Raw genomic sequence first — 25,732 nt, forward strand, 5'->3', positions numbered from 1 at the left:
CCATTTCCATGTTCGATAACGCCTTCCTCATTATGTGTTCACCATATAAGTTGAAAAGGTGAGGGGAGAGAATGCACCCCTGTCTTACTCCCTTTCCAATGACAAATTCGTCGCTTTCACCACTTTCTGCTCTGACAACTGCACACTGGTTCCGGTAGAGTTCATGTAGGAGATGGATTATGTGTTCTGGAAAGCCCATATCTCTCATTATACTTAGCAAGAGGCCGTGGTCAACACAGTCGAAGGCCTTTGCGTAGTCAATAAAGCAAAGGTCGGATGTCGAAAAAAGAGCCGTAACAAGAGCTGGTGATTTGCTGCAGCAGTACTTGGGAGTTAGTCTTACCTCTCTAGACTTTCGCATGATATGCAAAAACTGCAATTGACAAATTCATTCTGCACTCAAAGTGAAAGAGAAAAAGAAGCAAACATTTGAAGAGGTTCGACTCAAATGTTCGAATTTCATTAGAAGAAGTGTTAAGAGACTGGCCCTTAGTAGTCCTAATCAAATTGCTGATCAGGAGCAGAAAGTTGTCAGGAAACCAGCTAAGAGACACAAGTTGAATTTTACAGGAAAGACTGTTGAAGCAGTTGGAAATGAAAACGATCCTTCTGGTTCATTATCACTAGCTGAGGAAATTGGCACCAAGAGAGACACAGGAGTTATTGTAAGTAAAAGATAATACTGGGAACTTTGTTGCATGCCCACAATATATTGCCCATGTCAACATTACGGTCTGGATGTGATCAAACAACGACAAACAGAATTCTTTTGAATTTTCAAATAACATAGGTTGGCCAAATAAACAGGGTTTTACTAAATATAAAGTTCTGCAATTTTCTTTTTATAGGAAAGCTGTTCGTGCTTGACAACACTGCCTGTCAGTTATGTTTCATGTGTTTGTAATATGGTAGCCAATTATATACCTGCCATAGCACACTGCATTTGGGTCGACAAAAATTTGAAAGAAGAAATACGAAACCTTTTCTTTCAAGAAATAGATTTGGAATTGAAAAACTTATGTTCAAATTCAGATACCATCTTTCGGACAGAATGTGTTGATTCTAAAGCAAACAAAATGACTTTGATGCACAAGAAAAAGAACTTTTGATCAGATGCCCAAGTTTTGCTAGTGCTTTTATCTATACTGACTCCAATAGAAGAAAATTAAAAGACAACAAGATTAAAACAGATAACAACATTAGACCAAGGATTATGACAACTGCTGGTATTCTTCTTCATTCCTGTAGTCAAAGAATGAATTTGCAACAATTTCCAATTATTACCAGTTTTTAATGCACATGTCATGCTGGCATGCGGACGTGGTTTTAACAGCTCTTCGCCAAAATGTAATTCAGTCAGTGTGAGAGATATTTTAATTTTTCTGTCTTTTAATAATAATTATGATTTAGGTAGGCTAATTATAAGTTCGGTTTTAATAATTATCAAGAATGGCTTCTAAGGAGAACGACGATCGCTTGGACGAAATAATCAAAATAATCAAAGAAATCTCCGCGCAACACAATGCTGATTTTCAGAAATTGGACAACAGTTTGTCAAACTTTAAGATATTGATGGATTTCATTAACAGTCAATTTGAGAACTTCAAACACACAACAGAAAACCTTCTGAAAGCTAATACGGAATTAGAGAAGAAAAACGAGGATTTATCAAAAGATCTGAAACAAGTAAAGAAAGAGTTGGAAGCATCAATAAAACAACTCAACGATCTGGAGCAATATGGGAGATGTGACTGTATTGAAATTAGTGGGACTCCGCAAGAGAAAAACGAAAATGCTGAGGCCCTAATAATCAAGACTGGCGCAATACTCGACATTCCTGTAGAATCAAAAGACATCCAGGCCTGCCACAGATTAGGAAAAAGACACGACACACCCATCATCTGCAAATTCTTAAACAGGAAAACGGCAACCGCGTTTCTCGCAGCAAAAAAACACACAAAAAAGCCTTTCAGGGGAGAAAAACTTGGCTTCAAAGATCACCCGGAATGTAAGATTTACATGAATGAAAGCCTCACGAAAAGAAATAAGGATCTGATGTACAATATCAGAATGAAGAAACAAGAAAATAACTGGAAATTTATATGGTCTAGAAACGGAACAATGTATGCTCGAAAAGATGAAAATTCCGAATTCCTCAGAATCAACGACGAAGAAGACATTGGGAAAATGGTTTAGCGGTATTTAATCTTCAATCTGTTTTCAAATTATTACGTATCTTTCTGTCTTTACATATATATATTTTTCTGCTAAAAAAGCCCCTCCCTCATGATGGATAGTTTCCCCTGCCCAAAATGTGATTTAATTGTCTCGGAAGACCAAAACTCAATATTTTGCGATGTATGTAAAAATTGGTTTCATTTGAGATGCAGTGGCCTGACACGTCAGAGATTCGAGCACCTAGCCTCTGATTCGTCATCACAATGGTTTTGTAAACAATGTATCGTTAGCGCCTTGCTCTTTCAAAAAATCAACAATACTCAATTTGTTAACTTAATTTCCTCTACACGGCGACAGGAAATGCTGTATATTGAATTCAACAAACATTCTTCTGTTTGCACTCGTCGTTTTAACAACACTGAAAAAGCGATACCTTGCTATATTTGCAAACACTACATTCATCGGAAATGACTTTGAATTCAAAGCACTGGCACTGCATGCACTGTCAAAATAGCACATTCCATTTTCATACAGTGAGCAATAACGAACTTCTGTCCGAAAACTTCAACTCCAATAATTCCTGCCCTTGTAATAATTCTATGAAAGATCTCACTGATTTTGACTGTGTAAATGTCATTTCAGAACTAAATTTAAATGAACTCGACCTTAACCACTTTCAACCTAATTCTAATAACGACATTGATCATAATTTGAATCTCAACTGTAACTTTGATTACTATACTACTCATGAATTTCATAAACTTCTTTCTAAACTTCACACAAAAACTAATGCATCATTTAGCTTAATGCATACTAACATTGGCTCAGTTAACAAAAACCTCCAAAAAATTGAACTACTAGCTACTTCCTTAAGCCTGGTTCCCACTTGGTCGTTTGGGTCGTTGGAGTCATCAGAGTCGTTCCTGAGAGACACGAACGACCCAAAAAACACATTGATTTCCACTTGGTCGTTTGAGTCTTTCGAGTCGTTTGTTGTTGATGCTGTTCATTGCTTGCACCATGCATCGCTCATTTATTTTTGGCGGCATGCGTGGAAGGAACGATGATAGCATTTGATAAACAACAACTGATGTTGCAAAGTCAACTATTTATACCTCTGGTGACTTTGTACAGACGACGATGTTAGATCACTAAATTTCAGTGCAATAGCTTGCCATGATTTGATATTTTTGTATTTATTTTTAAACTATTTCCAGTAATTGTTATAATGGCACTCGTATTTTTGAACTTCTTCAATAAAGCTTGCTGTGAAATATTCAGCTATCTTGTTCTTGTTCTAGTCAAACACGCGGTTACAAGAAAATCTCCTTTTCTTGAAGAAAAGGTTATTAAAGCATGGGTCGTTTGAGTCGTTTGTCGGTTTCCACTTGCAAAAATCATTCATGCATGGGTATTTTGGGTCACGGAGATAGAATTTTTTCTATCTCTGCATAATTTTGACATAATTGCTGTTTCGGAAGCATGGATTACAAAAGACACAGATACCCAACACCTTGCCCTGCCTGGCTATCAAAATTACTATGGAACCCCTGGACTAAGTTGAAAGGGTGGGTGTGGCTTTTTTGTAGGCGATAATATATGTTTTACTCCAAGACCAGACCTGGATATCTCATTTTCTGATAACTCGAGTGAATTTGAAGCGAGTTTGATTGAAATCACAAATCAAGGCAATAAAAATTTCTTAATTGCTGTTATATACCGTCATCCCAGAATGAAAAATGATAATGACTTTTTGAATTACATATCAAATACTATTTCAAACAAAGTCAGGAACGAAAAGAAAACAGTATTTATTACTGGAGATTTCAACATAAACCTGTTAAACATTGATTCTGATGATTATACAAGTGAATACCTAAATTTACTCCTTTCTAATTTCTATCAACCTCACATACTTCAACCAACAAGAATCACCAACATTAATAAACCAACTTTAATTGACAATATATTCCTAAATTCAATCGAATTTGATACAATTAGTGGCAATTTAACCACTCCAATCTCAGATCATCTGCCTAACTTTATTTTTTGTCATAACTTGCACGCAATCGTTAAGAAACCTTTTAGAGTTTTTACTGTGACTTCAAATTTTTCAACCCTGATAGATATGCATTTGACCTACGTAATGCAGCTTTAGAAGATAACTTACTATCAACTCATAGGGCCAACGAACAATACAATACACTTCATGAAACATTAATTACACTTCATGAAACCAATTTCGAGAAAAGTATATAAACAACGTCAAAAGCCTTGGATTACTAAAGGAATTCTAAAATCAATATCAATCAAAAATAAATATTACAAAAAATTCATGACCACAAAAAAATCAGATTACTATAAGAAATATAAATACTACAGAGATCAAATTGATCATCTTATTAGAAAAAGTAGAAAAGACTACTACATTACCTATTTTGATAACTTTAAAGAAAACACCAAAAATCTATGGTCTGGGGTAAAAGAAATCATAAACAAGAAGTCAAACGATAAAAGTAATGTCCAATATTTACAGATAAATGGGAAACTAGTCTCGGACAATGAAAGAATTGCAAACTCATTCAATAAGTACTTCACAACAATAACTCAAAAACTACAAGAAAAAATGAAGTCATCTTCAGTCCACTTTTCTAATTTTTTGCACAATAACAATCCCGAGAGTATATTCCTAGACCCTGTGACTTCTGAAGAAGTAAATAACATCATTGCTAATCTAGATGAAAGTAAAGCAAATGACTCATACGACATTCCAATTAAGTTAATTAAGCTGGTTCGTCATACTCTCTCAAAACCATTCTCGATTATTGCTAACTCATCATTCACAGAAGGAGTATTCCCTGACAAACTAAAATTTGCTAAGGTTTCACCAATTTACAAAAGCAAATCAAAGCAAGAAGTTGGAAATTATCGTCCTATTTCAATTCTTCCTATATTTAGTAAAATACTTGAAAAACTAATGAACCATCATTTGGTTCAGTTCTTAAATAAACACAATATCATCTTTGAACATCAATATGGGTTTCAAAAAAATAAATCAACTACACTAGCAATTCTGGAACTTCAATCACAACTAATCTACAATATTGAAAATAATCTTACATCATGCTGCATATTTCTCGATTTGTCCAAAGCATTTGATACAGTCAACCATAGTATACTACTAAGTACTAAGTAAGTTAGAGCACTATGGAATTAGGGGTGTAGGTCACAGCTGGTTTAAATCGTACTGAGATAATAGAACTCAAATTGTTACTATGAATGGCGAGAACTGTACAGAATTGAAAATTATTGTGGTGTCCCTCAAGGAAGCATATTAGGCCCCTTCCTCTTCTTGCTATACATCAATGATATTTACAACTCCTCCGAAGTCCTTGATTTTCGTCTCTTTGCTGATGACACAAATATTTTATTTGCTGATAAAAGCCTAGATACAATTGAACAAACAGTCAATTATGAAAAAAAATGTTTCTGAATGGCTTCTAGCCAATAAGTTATCACTCAATGTAGCTAAATCAAATTTTCTCATAGTGAGACCTCATAAAAACAATAGAATTGTAAATCTAAGAATTAATGACGAAAATCTAAAACAAGAAACCTCCTCAAAATACCTTGGTGTATTAATTGATGACAAACTTAACGGGAAACACCACATAAACCAATTAAATACCAAAATATCTAAAAGTATTGGTATCCTTTATAAATTAAGACATCTTGTACCAAAAAGCACCCTTGCAACACTATACAACTCTTTTATTAAATCTCACGTTCTTTATGGACTTCTTAACTGGGGTTGTGCTAATAAGACTACTCTTGAACCATTGAAAATAACCCTACGTAAAGCTGTCAGAGTAATAGACTTTGCTTCTTACACAGCTCACACAGAGCCAATCTTTAAACGTTTCAAGTTATTAATCCTAGAAAATCTTTACAAGCTTGAAACAGCGAAGAGAGGAAATTGTTAGAGAGGAAAGAAACTAGTGACAAAGATGATTCAATCTACAACTACTCCGGTAATGCATTGACACTGGGACTACTTCCAAAAAACTTTGTAGATGCTAGAAAACATGGTGATGGCCCACACATCCGTTTATACAAAGTGCTCTTCTCTTTTTTAAACTTGAATCAAGACATAAATATTCATTTTATAGTTTGTTCACTCTGGCACAAGTGCACTATCTATTACCCCCTAAACTTGCTTATGAGCTAGTTTGGAATAGAAGAAACAACAGCCAAGGCAAGATTGATAGCAATGTAGAAAATGATAGACCTGTTGAGCACCATGTCAAGACCTTCAAAATGGACTGCAGGGACTTTCAGGGCAAAGTATCTTCAAAAAGTATACAAAGAGCTAGTCATAGTTACAATCAAATGAATAAGGTAATGGATAATTTTGACAAGGCAACGTCAGTGAAGAAACAATCTGGTAGGCATTCAAAACCAGACATCAGCAGTGATGTAAGAGATCTTTCAACGCAGTTTATTACAAAAAGAATCTTTGAATTTATACCTGGAAGAAATCATCAGGCATTTCCAGGATTTAAAAAGAATGTGTTGGAACAAATTGACACTGTTGCAGTTTCCGGGTGGATGAAAGAGAAACTCAAAGATTTCCAATCAATGAAAGTGTTCTGCCAATTTCAAGAACCCTTGATAAATCAATAAAGACCAGCAATGGCTGGCTTCTTATCTGCTCTAGTACCTGTTATCAAGCAAAATCATTATTGAAAACCAGGAAATAGTGGAAAAATCACAAATTGCAGTGCTTGAACATCATAAGGTATTTGAGATTTTAGCTTAGTAATGAGGGGTCTTATTCCTTAGGAATTCAAGCAAAGCTATGGTGTTTCAAATTTTAGAGAAATCAAATTAGGTAATCTTTTTTATGTCAAAGATCTTTCAGTTGTTTTAGAAAAGTATAAATACCAGTGCATAAACCTTAAATAGACTGAATATGATATTGAATAACTAATCACTGTGAACACCCTATAGGGCTCCTGCGTTGGGAGTTATTTAATTTTAGATGCTCCAGAAGGTACTAAAAACGTGTGGGACTTCTTAAAGTAGTGAAAACATGCATAAAATCAAAATTAAAGGACATATATGCTTTTTAGTTCCTTCATCCAATATCTTGTTGATTCAATACACAATTTGACAAGTCAAATATATATAAATTTTGTTAGAAAATGCTTAAAAATATGAATTAAGTTGAATCATCACTGGATGAAGAAGGTAGTTTTGACTTGTATTTGTTTTGTAGGATGGCAAGATCGTCAGAATCGCAAGAGTCTTCTGAACACCCACTTTCTGATGTCTCGCATGGAGAATCTGAGTGTAATTCGGCAGAGACTTCACTATCAGGCAAAAGAACTCCAGGAATGTTAATGTTCACAAATGAATCACTGTACACAGCTTCAGTGACAATTTCCCATAGAGTTGTGCACAGATCACTGCTAAGGATACACAAGAACCTCATTCTATCTCCAGGCTCCTTTATTCTCGTGCAGTTGCCAACTATGTCATCAATGGCTTTTCTTGGAAAGCCAGATGTTATTTCACTCCCTGTGTACATCTTTGTGGTCGAGTTAGTTATTTTTAACCTGTATTGAGTCAATTTCTCCTTCAATTCATTTGCTGTTGTGTCTGACAGGACTGCATTGGTAGCAAATGGCTGCAACGATACTTGATTGTGTATCCATTTTTCATATGGTGACAGGACTGCTTGTTCTTTTGAACATTTCTTATTTAGGCCACAATCACATCTCTTGCAGCAAATATCACAACAGTTATGAAGTGGCAAAACTTGTTTGTAATGACCAGAAATTTTCTGTAAATAAGTTCTTGTCTACATTTTTCCACATTTTTCCAGGATAAATTATCAGCAAGGCATAGCTTTGCTCCCCATCTTTGCCAGCCCTTCCACTTTCTTGGCAATAGTTATCAAGGTCAGAAGGAGGACCATAGTGTATGACCTGTCTCAAACCTTTACAGTCAACGCCCATGCCAAAAGCGATTGTGGCAATAAGTAATCACTGACCCATTAGAATCTGCAAATGACTTAGAAATATATTCTTTTGCCGCATCCTCTGTGTTTCCTTGGTATTTTTTGTATGGTTTGTTGTATTGAAAATGATCTTTTAACTGACTATCAAACAATCTGTACAATGAACGAGCAGTATTCAGCCATTAACAAACAATGATAGTTCTTTCTGTACTATATGTGTTGGCTTTCAAATCTTCAATAAGTGGTTTGAATATTTCTTCTATGTTGTCATGCTTCAATGTTATCATAGAATAATGAATGTGAGGTGACTGAATTATTTGTAGTGGGTTCCTCAATTCAAGATTTTTTATTATAGAAGCAGTGGTTGCCTTTGTAGCTGTAGCTGTCATTGGAACATACAGAATTTTATGATCTACCATCCATATAGAGCGTATCTCAGCTAGTTGTCCGTACATATGACGAAATCTTCTCATATTTTGACTTTGAGTCCCCCTGTACAAAAAAATAATGCTTGCTGAGAAGGGTTCATTTTTCATATAAGACACGGAATTAAATGTTACAAGCGTTGTAATTTTTTTACACTTGACATAGATTGTTCAATGAAGTTACCCTATTAAAGCCTTTTTATAAGTATCTTTGATTTGAGTCATAACTGAAAGCTTACAACAATTAATATAAGATGTCAGAATTTCTTATGAGATTTTTAACCAGTTTTATAACACCTATGTATTTACCACCAGCACATTTCATGCGGTTTCTGGCAATTAATATGACACAGAAAGCAGGTGAAGTTTATTTAAATTAATAATAGCTTTATTCACTTACAAGAAACTGTGTATCTTTAGTTGAATTCAAAATTGAAAACCATCTATCGAAATGTTCATGATTACATAACAAAATACGACACATCCCATTCCCAAGAGACACAAAAAAGGAGAGCATTGAAGGTTCGACAAATTATAACCTCAAGTTCGTTTAGTACTGGTACTATGATAAAAATATCACCTACCATTTAACTATACAATGACTTTAATCGATTACAACACAAGATAATCTTCTTTGAAATTCAGGCGACTTTAAAACACTTCGAAATTTGTTCGATAGGATATTTTCTGTGGATCCAAATAAAATTTCCATTCATGATTTGTTTTTAGGTCACATCTGAATCGGAAAGGGATAGGCTGCAAATTTCTTTCTCTGTTAATCTTCTTACTTGGTGCCGCATTAATGAAATCAGAGGAGAGACTACCAGCACAAAATGATCAACGCTCTCGGTTTGTGTAGGCCGTTCCTTCATCTGCTGTTCCTGAACGGCGAACAGGAGCACCTGGAAAATGAGAGACTTTCCTGATCCAGTAGGTGCTGATACAAATACATCTTGCCCTTTCAGAACTGCATTGCGCTGAAAAACCTCAAGATTTTCATGGCCAAGTCTGTTGCCGGTGTCATATGCGTTTTGGTACCCTATGCAAAAGTGTAACATTGTGAAACGCAATGTGTTTCAAATCAAGTGATTTCACCGTAGTGCGATATTATGACACATTATAATTAACAAATTGAACACAATACTTTTTTGTTTAAAATTTCATACTTTTTAATTAAGAAAACTTTGGAGTCGCCACTAATGTGGTACTTTTTTGCATAAACTTAACAAGGGAAATCACAGCACCGTTTCTTGTTAGTACCCCCTTGTTAGAAATAGTTCGATTGTTCTTTACATTCTGAACATTATGAATCAGAACATTTGTGTTCCCAGACCAGGTCGCATGCTAAATTCCACCATTTGTTTTGGTACCCTATTGTTTAAGTGCTCGGGTAGGATTTTGCATAACCAAAATTGCCATGCATTTGTGTACCCGGACCGTTTTGCATGCTAAATTCCACCATTTGTTTTGGTACCCTATTGTTTAAGTGCTCGGGTACGATTTTGCATAACCAAAATTGCCATGCGTTTGTGTACCCGGACCGTTTTGCATGCTAAATTCCACCATTTGTTTTGGTACCTATTGTTTAAGTGCTCGGGTACGATTTTGCATAACCAAAATTGCCATGTATTTGTGTACCCGGACCGTTTTGCATGTTAAATTCCACCATTCGTTTTGGTACCCTATTGTTTAAGTGCTTGGGTACGATTTTGCATAACCAAAATTGCCATGCGTTTGAGTACCCGGACCGAAATGCATAAGGTTACCGAAATGCATATGACACCGGCAACTGAGATGAAATCATTACACGCCGCCATTGTAGAATTTCCTGTCTCAACAAACAAGTTTTACTTCTGACCTCCCCCGTCTCTCGTAACAGCTCTCGTAACAGCGTGAGGGCATCTTGGATACATCAATTAAAAGCTTGCAACAAGATGAGTCAAAATATGTAATTTGCGTCAAAAATAACAATCCAGTAAAGAGCTAGCGATGAATTTGTCTGAATTTTACCCTCAAATGACGTCATCAGTCATGTGACTCCCTACTACAAGAATCTGTTGAGAAAGCAAACATTAGCTTGAATGTTAGATTGTCAGGCTACATGTCCTGTTTATAGCCAAGCCAGCCGCAAAACGTCATCATATAATCTTCTGCCATGGATGGTAACATTATTTGTCTCTGCCTTCCTTTCGCTTTCTTGCCTTGAATTTTTTCTGTCATTACAATTTGTTCCAGCTCTTCTTTCCGTATCACATGACCAATAAATTTGTCTTGTCTTTCCCTGATGTCTTTCCACAAAGATCTTGTGTTTTTGTTATCTAGAATATTTCCTCATAGCTGACATGTCTTGTCCAAAAGTTTCTTAACATTTGTCTAAGAAGCCATATTTCTGAAGCTTTTATTCGCTTCCTCATCGTAAAAGAGACTGTCCAGCACTTGGAACCATTCGATTCATTCTTATTCTTACTTTGATATCTATTTACATTTGATGTCAATTTACTTTTGATATCAAATTGACATTTTGATATCATTTTAAAATCCTTACATACGGTAACTTCTCTATAACTAAATTCGAGCAAAATGAAGCAAAATATATTGAGCAAAATGAAGAATTACTTGAAGAAGTAAAGCAAATATACACACCTTTAGGCAATGATTCTATCGTTATAAAAAATTTGATAAAAAATATGACAGAATTTGTAGATACTGTTGCCACTGATATGAACATTCAACGGGAAGCTGTTCTATCGGTTAATTCTGACTTTTATTTAAGCTTTCAACTTGACGATTTTGTATTCATTTATAATTTCTCATTTATTAAGCATGTATTTAGCTCAACAAGATACTTTAAGGAATATTCCTAACAGCGTAAAATTTGGTGTAATATTTGGGAATAAGACATCTGCATTAGTGTATGAACGTTTTAAGTATGACATAGAGGAATATACTAAGGAAATTAGAGAATTATGACGGAGAAAGGAAAAAATCAAGAAGGAGAAAATAATTGAGACTGCATTTTTATGAACATTTGAAAATATTTTTTAAAGTTACTTGTTAGTTTTATAAATATTTGAGATTATGTAATTTTTTCGATTTGAAAAAAAAAATTATTCTGGAAATCTTCTAATAAACTCTTGTCTGTTTTGAAAACTTCATGATCTAAAAATGTTTCCAAAGGTGTGCTTAATATATTCATTATCGTTTCTTTCACTGACTTATCCTTCATTTACACCAAACTTTTCATAATGATTTCCAAAGCAGTAAAACCACAATTATTAATTTTACTTTCATCTGAAATATCTGCATAACTATGCAGCAACGCCAAAGATCTAACATGAGCTTTCATTATTGCTATATGTACCACTGTATCACCTTTATCACTAATAAATGGCGCATTGTTCTTGTTTTACTCAATCTTGTCGCAATCATTAATGGTTTCACCACTTGTATTTATAGAACTGACATTTGCACCATTATCTATCATAAAACCTAATAATTATACATGTTTTATCAAAGTTCGAACATCAACTTCATTTAGATAAATATTATTCTATGCAAAGCAGTATTTTGATATAAATCTTGTTTATGTAAGACTTCTACATTTTTCTCAATAAAAGTCTTAATTTCTTCCCCATAAATATATTTTGTTATTGGTGCTACCAAACATAATATTTCAGGCAATTGCTCTCTTTGCTTTTATAATAATGGATGTATCTGTTCAGTTAATGTTTGATTGTTCGATTGATTGGTATCCTCTACCAAATTTCAAAAAAGAGATGAGGAGACATGGCCACCAAAAAAAGGCCCATCCCCACAAAATATCATGGTACAGAGAATGAGCTTCGAGCCAAACAGGTCCAAGAAATACGAGGCACTTGACAGGCGCCATTTTGTTGACTTTACAAAATATGATGAGCTGTCGATTGATAATGTGAAGGATGCCTGCCAAAAGTTCTATGAAATGCCTGGAGGGTCCTGTGTTGTAGCAGGAAAGAAGTTTTATCTTGTAACATTTCTTCCAAAACTTTGCTATGGCTGTCGATACCAGAGCAAAAAGGGTTCATAGCTTTGGAAGAGATGTTGCATTAGATAGCCAAATAAGTTGTTCACCAAGTTGGGAACATAGTATTTCTACCTTGTCCCACTCTAGAAGTGTGCCACACGGATCAACAATGCAACCTGAAGGAAATGTAAGCCATCTGGCACCAGTCCCTTCTTCAGCATTTCCAAAATCAGGATCAATAGCAGACCTTCTAGATGCAAGAAAATTTATCCAGCCACCCAGTGTCACACGAATGAAACTAGATCTGAGTGCTTATGATGTTGCTGAAACGATGTGGAATCCATCTGGCTCTATTGCGGTCTGTAAGGAAGACTCACCTTTCCTGAGGGGGAATTCAGACATGCATTTCTTGCCACTTCGGTGAATTGTGGAGCCAAGAAAAAGTGAGTCATCAAAGTCACCAAAGAGGAACATCTAGCAAAAGTATCAGAAGCTTTCAATATCACCATTGCCCAACACACACAAAAGCAAGACTAGATGCATGCTGTTGCAAGGAGTATTACCACAAGTTTCAAAAAAAATTTCTGTAGGATTTGGTTCATTTTTTAAATATTAGAAGAGTTACTTCTCCACCATTGAAGGCAACCCTGTCACTGTTGAGGAATTCATACCTGGTAAATTCCAGAAGTATATAAACAACACAGGTCAGATCAGAAAACCAGAGTTAGCTGAAGATCGAATCCTTATAGAAAAGGCAGAATGTTTGGTGCATTACACGTATGTGCACACAAAGAAGGAATTGATGGTTTTAGACCTTCAGGGTGTGGATTATGTCCTTTGTGACCCAGAGATCGCCACTGCTACCCTTCATGAGGATGGAGAATTAATCTTCTGTGCTGGAAATCTGGTTTTCAAGGCAATAAGTACCTTTTTTGCTGAACATTCATCCAACAATTACTGCAGGATGTTAAATTTGACACAAGAACAATGGATTGGAACATGATGACTGCAACATTCATTTTGAGCAAAACATTTAGTTTAGTTTGAAAAAAAATTGATGTTGTTATATGAAGCTTTTACCTTTTTCAATTACATTTTTTGCCAATTTTTGGGGAATATTTTTCCGCCTCATATCCTTTCCTGATTAATCCATATGGAGTACCCCCCTCACTTGCCTCCTGATTTTAGCTATTGAAAGGAGTTTTACTGGAAGTAAACTTAGTCACAGATGCATGTTTTATGATGCCTTGTTTTTTTGTAATTAACTACATGGTAAACATCTTATTAGCTTTTTTGTCAGCAAATTATTATATCTTGCTTTGCTTCGTAACAAAAGGCTGTCCATCCAAACAAGCAGACTATTATTTTTTTAATATGCACAATAATAATAAATTTCTACGACCACTCAATCAAAACTTGCATACTGTGTGTATAAGAAACACTCTTTTGTATAATAGCTAGTAGATCCATTCAATCTTTTCTATCCTGCACAGGTATTGCAGGCAAAGGAAGACAGATAATTTAATGTTGTGAAACTTCATTCAGAACAATACCATTTAAGAAGGTTATCAAAAAAGTAATTTGGTAACCCCTAAAACCATACATAAAGAAGTTTGCACACCACAAAACACAGTACATGTTGTTTACTGCCTCCCCATAGATTTTATCTGTCAGAAAATGTTTCAATAGGTCTTTATCATAACAGTGATAGCACAAGCAGTTCTACAGACAGAAGATCTGTAAAAGCATGAGTTCGCCGGTGTGTAATTGCTCTTTGTCTATAAAATTTAGAAAGTAACTTTCTTAGGGGTCATTCAATTAGTATGTAAGCACTAAGGGGGAGGAGATCAAGCAAAACCGTTTGATTGTATACAAGGGAGAAGGGGGATTGGCACATTTAAATAATTCAGTTGAAGGTTTTCTAGTATGTTTTTAATTTGTTTGATTTATCAACTTTTATCGACTTTTTAATAAAATGCTGTGTGTATAGCTGTTTCCTGTAGTGATATAAAAATGTATTTCTTGATGGTTTCGAATGTGTTGAAACATTCCATTAGAAATGGGAGGAGGGGGGGGGGGGGGTCAAATAACTGAGAGTACATAAGCTTGGTGCCTTATTCTATGGGCTTTCCATAAGTTGGCAAAGACGTTGCATTCTCTTTGCAAGACTGGAATAAACAAATACGACATAAGCTTCCTATCCCTAAAACTTTGAAGAACATAAGCTCTTGAATTTAGTAATAAAGCCAGTGAGGTTTTGATATCTTTCTCCATTCTCTCATGAAGGTGTAGTGATTTAAATATTGTAAAACAGGCCATATTTGCACTCATTCATCGATCATGCCAGCACCACGATATCCCCTTACGTCATTCACGGCATCGCATACCGTAGGACATTCCCTTCACCATTGTACACACGTTCACAGATCTATGTCATGCTGATTTCTTCCCAAGTCTAGATCTTTCCTTCTCCATTGCATCATCATTACATCATCACAACACATCATTACGCAGCACATTTATTTTGTATATAGGTATGTTAATTTGTATGTAAGTCAGTCAGTCAAGTTCAGTTCAGATCAGAGTTATACAGCAATACACTGTCTCTCTCACTGGCTCCGTGTTCTCTGTACGTTAAATAAGATTCGTCGAAGTAACACCAACGATGGAAAGTCATAGGATATGATAGGAACCATTGAATTCTTGCCACATAATAGCGTTCCTATAATGGTGACCACGACGTGACACGCAAACCCATCGTTGGTCAATTCTACTTCAACTACAACATCAACTCTTCGATGGTATCAGACACATCAAGTTTTTCATCAACAAGGATTCGTCAACATCAACTCAGCTTCACACACACAACGCAACTCATTTGGATTCATCGACAACCATCAGCACTCGACTCACAGTAGTGCCCTCAAACACATCACCGCACTCGACTCACCGTAGTGCTCTTCAACACAAGCAACAAACGCACTCGACTCACTGTAGTGCCCTCAACGCATCGCAGCACTCGACTCACCGCAGTGCCTCCACGCAACATCAACGCTCAAAAACTCCTCAACAAGCTGGTTCCTGGTCATCCAACGTAAAAACCTTGCACAAGTCTCCGAATTCACGAACAGAAGAAAACACTGGCTACGTCTCGAACTCTCATCGATTTACAACGGTTGGACATATAAATTTCGAACACTTAAATTTTTTATCGCATTTCACTATATTTAATTCATCTCTTTACAATATTCAAATTTATTCCTAGTACTTTTCCCCTTTCGTATCGAATGCTTCACAACCGCTTGCATTCTAAGGGGGGAGCTATTGTAGTGATTTAAATATTGTAAAACAGGCCATATTTGCACTCATTCATCGATCATGCCAGCACCACGATATCCCCTTACGTCATTCACGGCATCGCATACCGTAGGACATTCCCTTCACCATTGTACACACGTTCACACATCTATGTCATGCTGATTTCTTCCCAAGTCTAGATCTTTCCTTCTCCATTGCATCATCATTACATCATCACAACACATCATTACGCAGCACATTTATTTTGTATATAGGTATGTTAATTTGTATGTAAGTCAGTCAGTCAAGTTCAGTTCAGATCAGAGTTATACAGCAATACACTGTCTCTCTCACTGGCTCCGTGTTCTCTGTACGTTAAATAAGATTCGTCGAAGTAACACCAACGATGGAAAGTCATAGGATATGATAGGAACCATTGAATTCTTGCTAAATAATAGCGTTCCTATAAAGGTCCCTCCACCACCTTTGAATCTTGTTGGAGGTAGACGGTCCAAATACAACAGAATCAGCAGGTTCATTCAAATCCGCTTGCTTGTTACGCAAATAAACATGAATTATGTCCATTGTGCCAGTTTCAGTACCTTTATCCAGCCCAAGGTAATTTGGCATCATCTCAGTTTCAACCAAATGCTGCATGTAGTAGTGACCAATCACAACTGGATCAGAATTTCCTTTTTCATAAATGAAGGAATATGATTTTACGTGAGAAGGTGTCAAGGCAGCCATAAATAGCCAAGGGGAATGTGGAATTTTGACACCCCATCATCTTGTCATGGCCATCAAGTGAAAAGACGATCTAACTTGATGTTAGATCCATCAGAAACAAATGGCTGTTTAGGTTTCTTTGTTTTTTTCTTCATACTATTTCTCTTATCCAACGCTTGCGGGTTGATATCCCACAAAACATCATGAAATAGAGCCCCCTTGCAAGATTTTTTTAGAAATCAGCCGTGTTCAAAAAATGAATTTTTATTCTAACAGTTTTACAGTTTAACGTTTCAAGCAAAACAATTCCAATGGCAAACAATTTGCAACTCCTTATTCTAAAACTATCACAAGAATCAATATGTAGACCTTTCACTGAAAAATCACAAGATTTCAAAACCCTTGCAATATTTTTCAAAGTTGAATTTAATTTTTTGAAAATTCATCTTGTTATAACACGTCATCAATTTGAGAAACATGCGGGTAGTTCCTGCTATCAAAATTCATCAGCATTTGTATCTCCTAAATTTAAAATTGCAACGGACTGGAAGAGATGGGCGTTAAGAATTGTTTGAAATCTGAATTCTTATGTCACAAGGACAAGTATAACCCAAAAATTCACCTTCAAACGCAGTATGTTAATCATGATTAAAAAATTGGCAAAGCCGGATTCCAACACTCACAAAAACACAGTAAATATTTCTTATTTGCTTTTGAGTAGCTTTTGTTCCCTTAATGTACATTTATTACGATTCCGTTTGGGCGCCCCACAATACTTAGATGCCTGTGCTTCAGCAGAGATGCTCAGGACATAGTACAGTCGCGAAAAAGGTCATTATGTATCAGTTTAAAAGCTTTTCCGGCTACGTGGAGCATTTTTACATGAACAGTTGAATGCTATTGAGAGTTTTTGTCTTGAAAGAGGAAATTCTCTCATTTTTTGTGTTGATCTAAGCTCTAGTAAAGACTGCATGCATTGTTCGTCACATTTTTTCAAACCTAAGCTGAGTCTAATGTGATATTCAGATTTAAAACAATTGAAATATGCAAAATTAAAAAATTAAAAAAACCTTGGTGTAGTTTGATGTAGATTATTTTCCATACCTAGAACCAAACGACGTGGGATTTATATGAGCAATGCGCGGCGTTCGACCTGATTCAAAGACATACCAGTGGAGCCTGCCAGTCCTGAAAATGAACACTAGAAAAAGGGGAAAATACATAATTATTTGGGTCAGGTGGGTGTATAAATCCCACGACGTTTGGTTCTAGGTATGGAAAATAATTTACATCAAACTACAGCTAGGTTTGTTTAATTTTTTAATTATTTTCCATAACTAGAACCCAAACTCCTTTCGGTATTTATACGAGACTTCAAAGAGACTGGCAATGTGTTTATCAAGAAGACTTGAACTGAGAAATGATCGATTGTACGCACACAAAAAATCAATATCAACAATCAAAATTGGCTTGTAGCAGTAACTTTGGTACTGCTGTGTATTAAATACAGGACAAATAGCCTTGCTATCAGGGAATGCACGGAAATCAAGAGGTGACTGATGAAAACCAGGTCTAGTTGTTTTGAGAACTTGATCAATATTACAAACAACTTTGTCATCAGAAACATCCATAAGTCTGATGTCAATAGCAGCAAATGTTTGGTCTCTCTGTCCTGATAGAAGACAAAACAATGTTACAAGACGAAAGGTAAGCATTTTAAATGGAATAGCATCTGCATCACCTAGGCCCTTCAGATACTGTAACACAACATCAACATCATAAGTGTTAACATGCTTAGGAATAATCGGACGTATGTTAAACATCCCTTGCAGTAATCTCTTAAAGGTTGTTTTCCATTAGGCGGAAAAATGTGAGCGGCCCGCTCGGAAAATAAGCGGTTTTTCCTCCTGATGGAAATTGCTTGGCGGAAAATAAGGGACGGAGCGTGGGAGAGACGAGACAAGATGGCCACCGTAAGTTCAGAAATGAAAATAAAGCTTCTGTTGTTGGTTCTGCTGCGGAGAACATTAAGAAGAAATGAAGAAAAATACAAGAAAAAAATGTGGGTCAGAAAAATTTACCAAGACTGTCACTTAAGGGTGAATTTCACTTGTTAGTGAACGAGTTAAGGTTATTTGATCATGAGCTTTTCTTTGCTTGTTTTCACATGTCACCATCTACCTTTGAAAAACTATTATCTTGGGTTGCTCCACACATAATAAGACAGACAACAAGGTTTCGTGAGCCAGTACATCCAAATGAGCGCCTTGCTGTGACTTTACGGTACTTAGCTACGGGTGATGCCAAGTCAACAATAGCCTTAAGCTATCGAATTAGCCCTACTACAGTTGGAAGGATTGTTGAAGAGACTTGTAAAGTAGTGTGGATGGTGCTTCTGGAAAGGAATTTTCTATCAGTTCCAAATAGTCAAGCTGCATGGAAAACAATTGCCAAAGCTTTCAATGAAAAATGGAATTTTCCACATTGCTTAGGGGCAATAGATGGGAAGCATGTTGCAATGCAAGCCCCTTCACGAAGTGTCTCTGAGTTTTACAATTACAAAAGAACACATAGCATCGTTCTTTTGGCGACCTGTGATGCTAGTTATAAGTTTGTCTTGGTTGATGTAGGTGATGCTGGGAGACAAAGCGATGGTGGGGTGTACACAAACAGCAAACTTGGCTTTGCAATTGAAAATCAAAAATTGAATCTCCCCCCACCGGAAGTGATACATGGAACTCAAAAAGTGTTCCCATTTCTATTTGTTGCTGATGAAGCATTTTCATTGAAGCAGCATATGATAAAGCCATACCCTTGCCATAGCCTTGATGAACATAAGCGTGTTTTCAATTACAGGCTATCAAGAGCAAGGCGAGTCATAGTAAATACCTTTGGAATCGCGGCTGCAAGATTTAGGATTTTTCGTCAACCTGTAATTGGAAAGGTTGACACTGTCATTGCTATAACGAAAGCCATTGTGGCTTTGCACAATTTTTGATGTCATTGGATGAGACTGACAGATGCATATACTGTCCTTCAAATTTTGTAGATAGGGATCAAGACGTTGGAATGTGGAGAGAAGAGGCCCAGTCTTGTGAAGGCTTAATAGAGATCCAAAGTCAAGGTTCCAATAACTATTCAAAGGAAGCTAAAATAGTTAGAGATGACTTCAAAGATTATTTTTGCAAAGAGGGCACCCTTAGTTGGCAATGGCAAACAGTCAGATCAACTGCTAAGAGATTTGATGAAGAATAAACTGGATAATCTCCAACATTTTATTGAAATATCTTCAAAATAACCATAAATATGCTATCAGACTCTCTTGTTTAGAGTAAATTCCCCCTCTTCATATAAGTGACACAAAAACCAGCTCCCTCCATTTATTACTTGAACAATTCCTAAGAAGAACATTACTATTTAAGAAATTTGACCTGCTTGATAACATAACAATTACTTTGAAGTTTTGGAGGCTTTGAAAAACAGAATTTTGTAGCCTAGACTAGCATAGCCATATTAGCTTTTTTCTTCTTTCCCAAATTAGACAAAAGACAGTTCTTCTCAAATAGTGGAGTAAACCCTTTTGGGTGCACAATGCAATGCCAAGTGGGGGTATGTTTCTCTAACTATATCATATATCTATATATAATATTGTATCTATATATTTTGGTCATACTTATAAATTCTATAGATAGTGATCTTATTCATAGTCACTGTGGCAAATTAGGGGGTTCAAAATATTTTCTCCTTCTTTAAGGTGGGGGGGGGGTGCTTGCAAAATATAGTTGTGAAGCAAAGGCCTTAGTTGTCTTCTATTCTGACCTTGAGAACATCTCTGTATACTTTTGGCACAAAATGTGAACAGAACAGTATTATTATAGCAAATACCATAAATTCTCTACTAAGCCCCCCAGGGGCCTTATTGATTTCAAGCACTCTAAAGGGGGCTTATTAAAGAGGGAAGCCTAAAAGAGAGAGGGGGCTAAATATATTTCTCAAATATATAAAATTCTCAGTAGTGCACTTTATTGAAAACTGTTGTCTATTGATTGTGATCAGGCTTACTACAACTACTTTCTTGAAGCTTATTTATGACACTATTCAATGCTTTTGGGGGATGGGGCTTAATAGAGTGAGGGGCTTCTAAATTTTTTGCTTTTAAAAAGGGGGCTAATAGGAGAGAGGGGGCTTAACTGAGAGGGGATTTAAAAGAGAATTTATGGTAAGTAAAATTAGTCAAAAGATAACAATCAGTTTATGATACAAATCAATTTGGTGTTTCAAAGCTTTAGTCTGAAAACTCAATATTATGTAGCAATTGCTGGATTTTCATTTTGGCTTCACTGTTCTTCTTTGGAGGTAGTCTCTACAGGGTGGCAACACAGCTCCTGCAGAAGAGGGAATCAGCATCTTCATTAATGGATGTCTCAGTATTTTTTTTCTCATTTTGTGACATATCCTTGATAGTTGATAATAACATGGCATCAACTGCCTATCCCAAACCTTGTCTTGCCTTTTTCCCCTTCCCATTTGGAATTTCTAAATTTTTCCTTTTTACAGGCTCTTCCTTTGATAATAAATCTGTGCTTGGACAAACATCTCTGTCTGTTAATTCTGAACAGGTTGGTTCGGTTGGTTCAAGTGAAACATTGCTCTCTGTCTGACGACTCGAAACCTTTTCATGCATGAATGAAAGCTGATCAAAATATTTACATTTTGGCAAATTTGTGTGTGAAGCTCCAGATCTTGTTTCCTTGTTTCTTTTGTCCAGACATCGTTTCAAATTATCTTTTAGATACTTTAACTGTATCTTGAGAAAATCAACTAGAGAAAAAATGTCAAGTTTAATTCAAGGTTTATTTTTTTCAAAAATTAACCCTTTCCTAGTAGTTTAAAGCAAATCTTCAAAGAAATAAAGAATTTTTTGATTGTGGATTCTCACACAACATTGCAGAACAGTAATAGGCAAACCCCAAATAGTATAGGTGTTCCTGGGATGCTCCTGGAGAAATCCAGATGACTACTGAAACAAAGCAACTCCATCCTTACCATTTTTACCAAATTTCTCCGATTGAACCATCCAGGAATTTTGTTTCGTGTGCTTTTCGTGATAGCTTCTCAGTGATGTATTCCACAAGCATGGGAAGTTCTTAAGTTCTTCGATAAAAATTTCCACATCAAATTCCCCAGTAACTGTCCTAGGCAACTCATCAGACAGAGGTTCTTGTTGCAGCAAGGGCAGATTTTATAACAATAGGTTCTTTGGTTTGTTTACATTTTGTTGACTAGCCAATCAGAGAGCTCTATTTCTATGGCGTCATCTTATGGTAATGGCGGATGGAGGGGTTTGCTGTGGAGAAAACCACACCCTCGTTTTTTCCTCGCGACAAAAATATACTTTGAGAAAAACTCGAGATTTTTTGCACCCGTATAGAACGATAAATTTTACATGTAATTTTATTGGCACTAAGCTCTGCGTTTACTGCTCTTTGCGTGATCGCTCGCTATTGACATCCCTTTTTGCACGCCCTCAATTGCTCGACGATCGATTGCACTTCCGCACAAAAACAAATTCAAAAAACGTTATAGTTTGCATCTGTACAATATTATTTGACAATATAACTGGAAAATAAGGTAAATTGTACTAGGAAAATTAAAGTGTTAAAAACGAAATTTTGAGCATCGCCCTTTGTCAAGTTATAGAACAAATTTAGATTGGCAAAAGGACTTTTCAAAAATACATGAGGGTCCACCAGATAGTTTATAAGAAACGATAATGTTTTTGAGAAACCATTCCAAGATGAACCAAGACGTTAAAATATTGCCAACCTTCTTTATTTTTTTCTGTTATTAGCTTTTGTTGAAATATGAAACCTTTGCAGTACAATCTTTACGCAAATAAACCAATGTCAAATCAACGCAGAGCAGAAAAGTCAGGTGGTTAGAACTCAATTACAAATTGGCCAATGAAACATTATAATTTTTTATAAACTCGTTCTCAAGACACAAAAACTTTTGAAAAACAACGTGTTTACTTTCAGTTGGGAAGATTATTTGCATGGAGATGCCAACAATCAATTACAAATCATGTATAACATTTAGTAACATTTTACCAGACCATAAACGTTCTTGAAAAGCAGGCATTTTATTCAGTGCAAAAGCTGCTTTCTTTACCGCTGCAAGTCTTGCTGAAATCGATAAGTACGAGTGTACATTTGTAATTGTTTACTTTGCTTCTTGCAATATTTATGGACAGATTTTAAAAGTTATGATTTTCAACTTCAATTTACAATTTTCTGTAAACATTTTATTCAATTTTGTGCGATGAAGCAAACCAGTTTCGATGCAAACTGGTTAGGGCAGAACGTTCGACCATTTGTCTCGCGAGAGTTCTTGTTCTTTTTGAACGTGACCAAAATTTTATGCTTCTTGCTTTCAAATTATTTTGCAATTTTCTAAATCAGCAGTTTTTTGCATTCAATTATACGAACAATTAAATAATAGCTTTTCTTCGATCATTGTGATAAAACATTATTTCTAGACACTGCTAATGTGTCAACTCACTTGTTTCCGATGCTACCATCTTGAGGAAAGACCCTCAAAAAGTTTGCTTACACATCTATAATAAGATGAATTTTTGACGAATAAATAGTTCAACGCCAAAGAAACACAGGAAAAATTCGAGGAAATTAATGGAAAGGTTATTAAGAGAATTGTCTTTGAAATTGTCTAGAAATAGAATTGTCCTGGCAATATTCAAAACTTTCCGGATACATTGGAGTGGGGGAGTGCAGTGTATAGTCCAACCAATGGGAATTTTAAATGAACATCGAACAGCGGTGGGACATTGTGTCTTATCTGCCATCTTCGTATAACCATGTTGATTGCGAGTTTGTTCAGTTACTGTTTTTTAGTCGCTTTTCACTCTCCGTCCCGCCGAAATTATGGCTAGACCCCTCCACCGAAGGGCTAGCGCTACATATACATATCCACCTTAATAGCTATTTTAGGTTGAAAAATAATTTAAAAAACACTGTAAGACCCTTTTTGAAATATTCCTTACATCTGCTAGCAGTGCAATTGAAGTCCACTGTTGTTTTTGGTAGAGGAGCGTGATTTGTTGGGTTTAGGGCCGAGTCGTCGGAGGGTCATCGAGCCATTGAGGGCGTGCAAAAAGGGATGTCAATAGCGAGCGATCACGCAAAGAGCAGTAAACGCAGAGCTTAGTGCCAATAAAATTACATGTAAAATTTATCGTTCTATACGGGTGCAAAAAATCTCGAGTTTTTCTCAAAGTATATTTTCGTCGCGAGGAAAAAACGAGGGTGTGGTTTTCTCCATAGCAAACCCCTCCATCCGCCATTACCATCAGATGACGCCATAGAAATAGAGCTCTCTGATTGGCTAGTCAACAAAATGTAAACAAACCAAAGAACCTACTGTTACAAAATCTGCCCTTGCTTCTTGTTGCAAGTATGTGGCTTGTTGAGATGACATTGCATCTGACGACGAAGGCCCAGGTGATCCTTGCGATGCTTGAGCTTTTATCATTGTTGCAATAACAGATTGCAGATCTAGGGGAACCAAGCTTCCATCCATTGTTAACACAATTTCCACTCGGTCCGCCCAAAAAGTAGAACTTGATTCTACTTTTCAGCGTGCTCGAAATCTCCGCTTGATTTGGACTAAGCTTACCAATGCGCATGTCCGATGAGCGTGCAAAGCGGACCGCTCGCAGTCTTCCGCTTAGTGGAAAACAACCTTAACAAGTGGATTGTTACCAAATGACGAACTTGCATCTGGTGTCATAATATTGGATAAAGCTGAACGAGCAGTGTTCATAGCAGAGTAGCCCAAATTATGTTTGTTAAACAATTCTGTTAGGAAGTTAATTCTATGATTAATAGAATAATGTGTGGGACATATGTCCACTCTTTGACAATAAACAAACCATCTGTCTAAATAGGTAGAATATTGTTTTGAAGTACCAGATGACCAAGATGAATCAATTATATATTTGGCTTCAGATGATATACCTATTGGTAATCTTTTGTTCCAGATATCATGCCAGCTAGCAGTTGCAGAGACTTGTGTAGTGGGTGCATAGCTTGTGGACGGTTTGGCAGTAACATTAGATGCTTGCTGGAAGGAATAACAATTCGTTCAGAAATCAACATTGAACAGAGAATACCAGGGACTATATGGCCAATTAGGAACAATTAGAAAACCAGTTGCATTGTCAGAAGAAATATTTTGTAAAACATTAGGAACAGTTGCAAATGGAAGAAAGGCATAAAATTTAATGGTTCACCAGCTAAATGTAAACGAATCAATTGCTGAAGCCTCTGGATCTGGCCAAAACGATGCAAAAGGCTTAAATTGGCAATTGATTCTAGAGGCAAATAAATCAATGTCTAAGGTAACATTTAATTTTTTGATTACAAATTTCAACACAGATGGATTTAACTGCCCTTCTGTTCGAAGCTCATAGTTTCTAGATTCAGCATCAGCTCTGAACTCCTGGGATGAAGGACACAGATATGCAGTTTTGATTCTGGATAGCCCGATTCCAAATTTGCTTCACTTCTTCATTACAAGCCAAAGAACGACAAGATCCCATATTTTTAATGCTGTGTACTGCATTCATATTATCAGTCAAAATTTTAACATGTGTATTCCTTTGGTCAATCAAAGAAGTTAGCCCATACAAAATATCCTTTAGCTCAAGCACATTAATATGGAGTTGTTGCTCATGGAGATTCCAAACCCCTCTTGTCCTTGTACTGCCTAAGACAGCTCCCCAACCAGTAGATGAGGCATCAGTAGCAATAACCATTTCAGGATTAGAGATTGCCATGTCATTAAATGAGCTTTCAACATTATCAATCCACCACCTTAAGTCATCATAGGCTGTTTTAGACAGTGACATGGCATGGTCAAAATTTCCCTTAGAAATAGCTAGTGCCTGAATTTTATCATTTTCTAATGATCTATAGTGTAAAGGCCCAAATTTAACAGCAGGGAATGTGCTCACAATTAAGCCTATCACTGATGCAACATCTCTTATTGCTAGGTTATGAGACA

General features: G+C 36.2%; 2 protein-coding genes across 2 annotated transcripts; one reads left to right on the forward strand and one right to left on the reverse strand.

The window, feature by feature from the left end:
* Positions 1-1,449: 1,449 nt before the first annotated feature.
* On the forward strand, positions 1,450-2,196 carry LOC148959893 (uncharacterized). The gene has a single exon (XM_089109653.1). It carries the CDS (start codon positions 1,450-1,452, stop codon positions 2,194-2,196), a length of 747 nt encoding a protein of 248 aa, XP_088965779.1.
* A 17,716-nt stretch (positions 2,197-19,912) lies between these two features.
* LOC148959894 (uncharacterized) lies at positions 19,913-24,247 on the reverse strand. The gene is made up of 3 exons (XM_089109809.1): positions 24,085-24,247; positions 21,698-21,871; positions 19,913-21,472 (listed from the first exon to the last, which is right to left on the reverse strand). Exons 1-3 carry the CDS (start codon positions 24,245-24,247, stop codon positions 21,141-21,143), a joined length of 669 nt encoding a protein of 222 aa, XP_088965935.1. The 3' UTR covers positions 19,913-21,140.
* Positions 24,248-25,732: the final 1,485 nt, after the last annotated feature.

This window comes from Rhopilema esculentum, chromosome 8, assembly GCF_057945365.1.
Source record: "Rhopilema esculentum isolate cy_ngs chromosome 8, ASM5794536v1, whole genome shotgun sequence".
In the NCBI taxonomy this organism is placed as follows: domain Eukaryota; kingdom Metazoa; phylum Cnidaria; class Scyphozoa; order Rhizostomeae; family Rhizostomatidae; genus Rhopilema; species Rhopilema esculentum.

What these genes read in the sequence shown, in the direction of transcription:
- LOC148959894 (XM_089109809.1), bottom strand. Translation starts at nt 24,247, where the DNA reads ATGGATGGAAGCTTGGTTCCCCTAGATCTGCAATCTGTTATTGCAACA. An exon ending in GGCAGATTTTGTAACAGTAG is followed by an intron (nt 21,872 to 24,084) that starts GTTCTTTGGTTT and finishes TGCTGCAACAAG; the next exon opens with AACCTCTGTCTGATGAGTTG. An exon ending in GGAGAAATTTGGTAAAAATG is followed by an intron (nt 21,473 to 21,697) that starts GTAAGGATGGAG and finishes TTTTTTCTCTAG; the next exon opens with TTGATTTTCTCAAGATACAG.
- LOC148959893 (XM_089109653.1), top strand. Translation starts at nt 1,450, where the DNA reads ATGGCTTCTAAGGAGAACGACGATCGCTTGGACGAAATAATCAAAATA.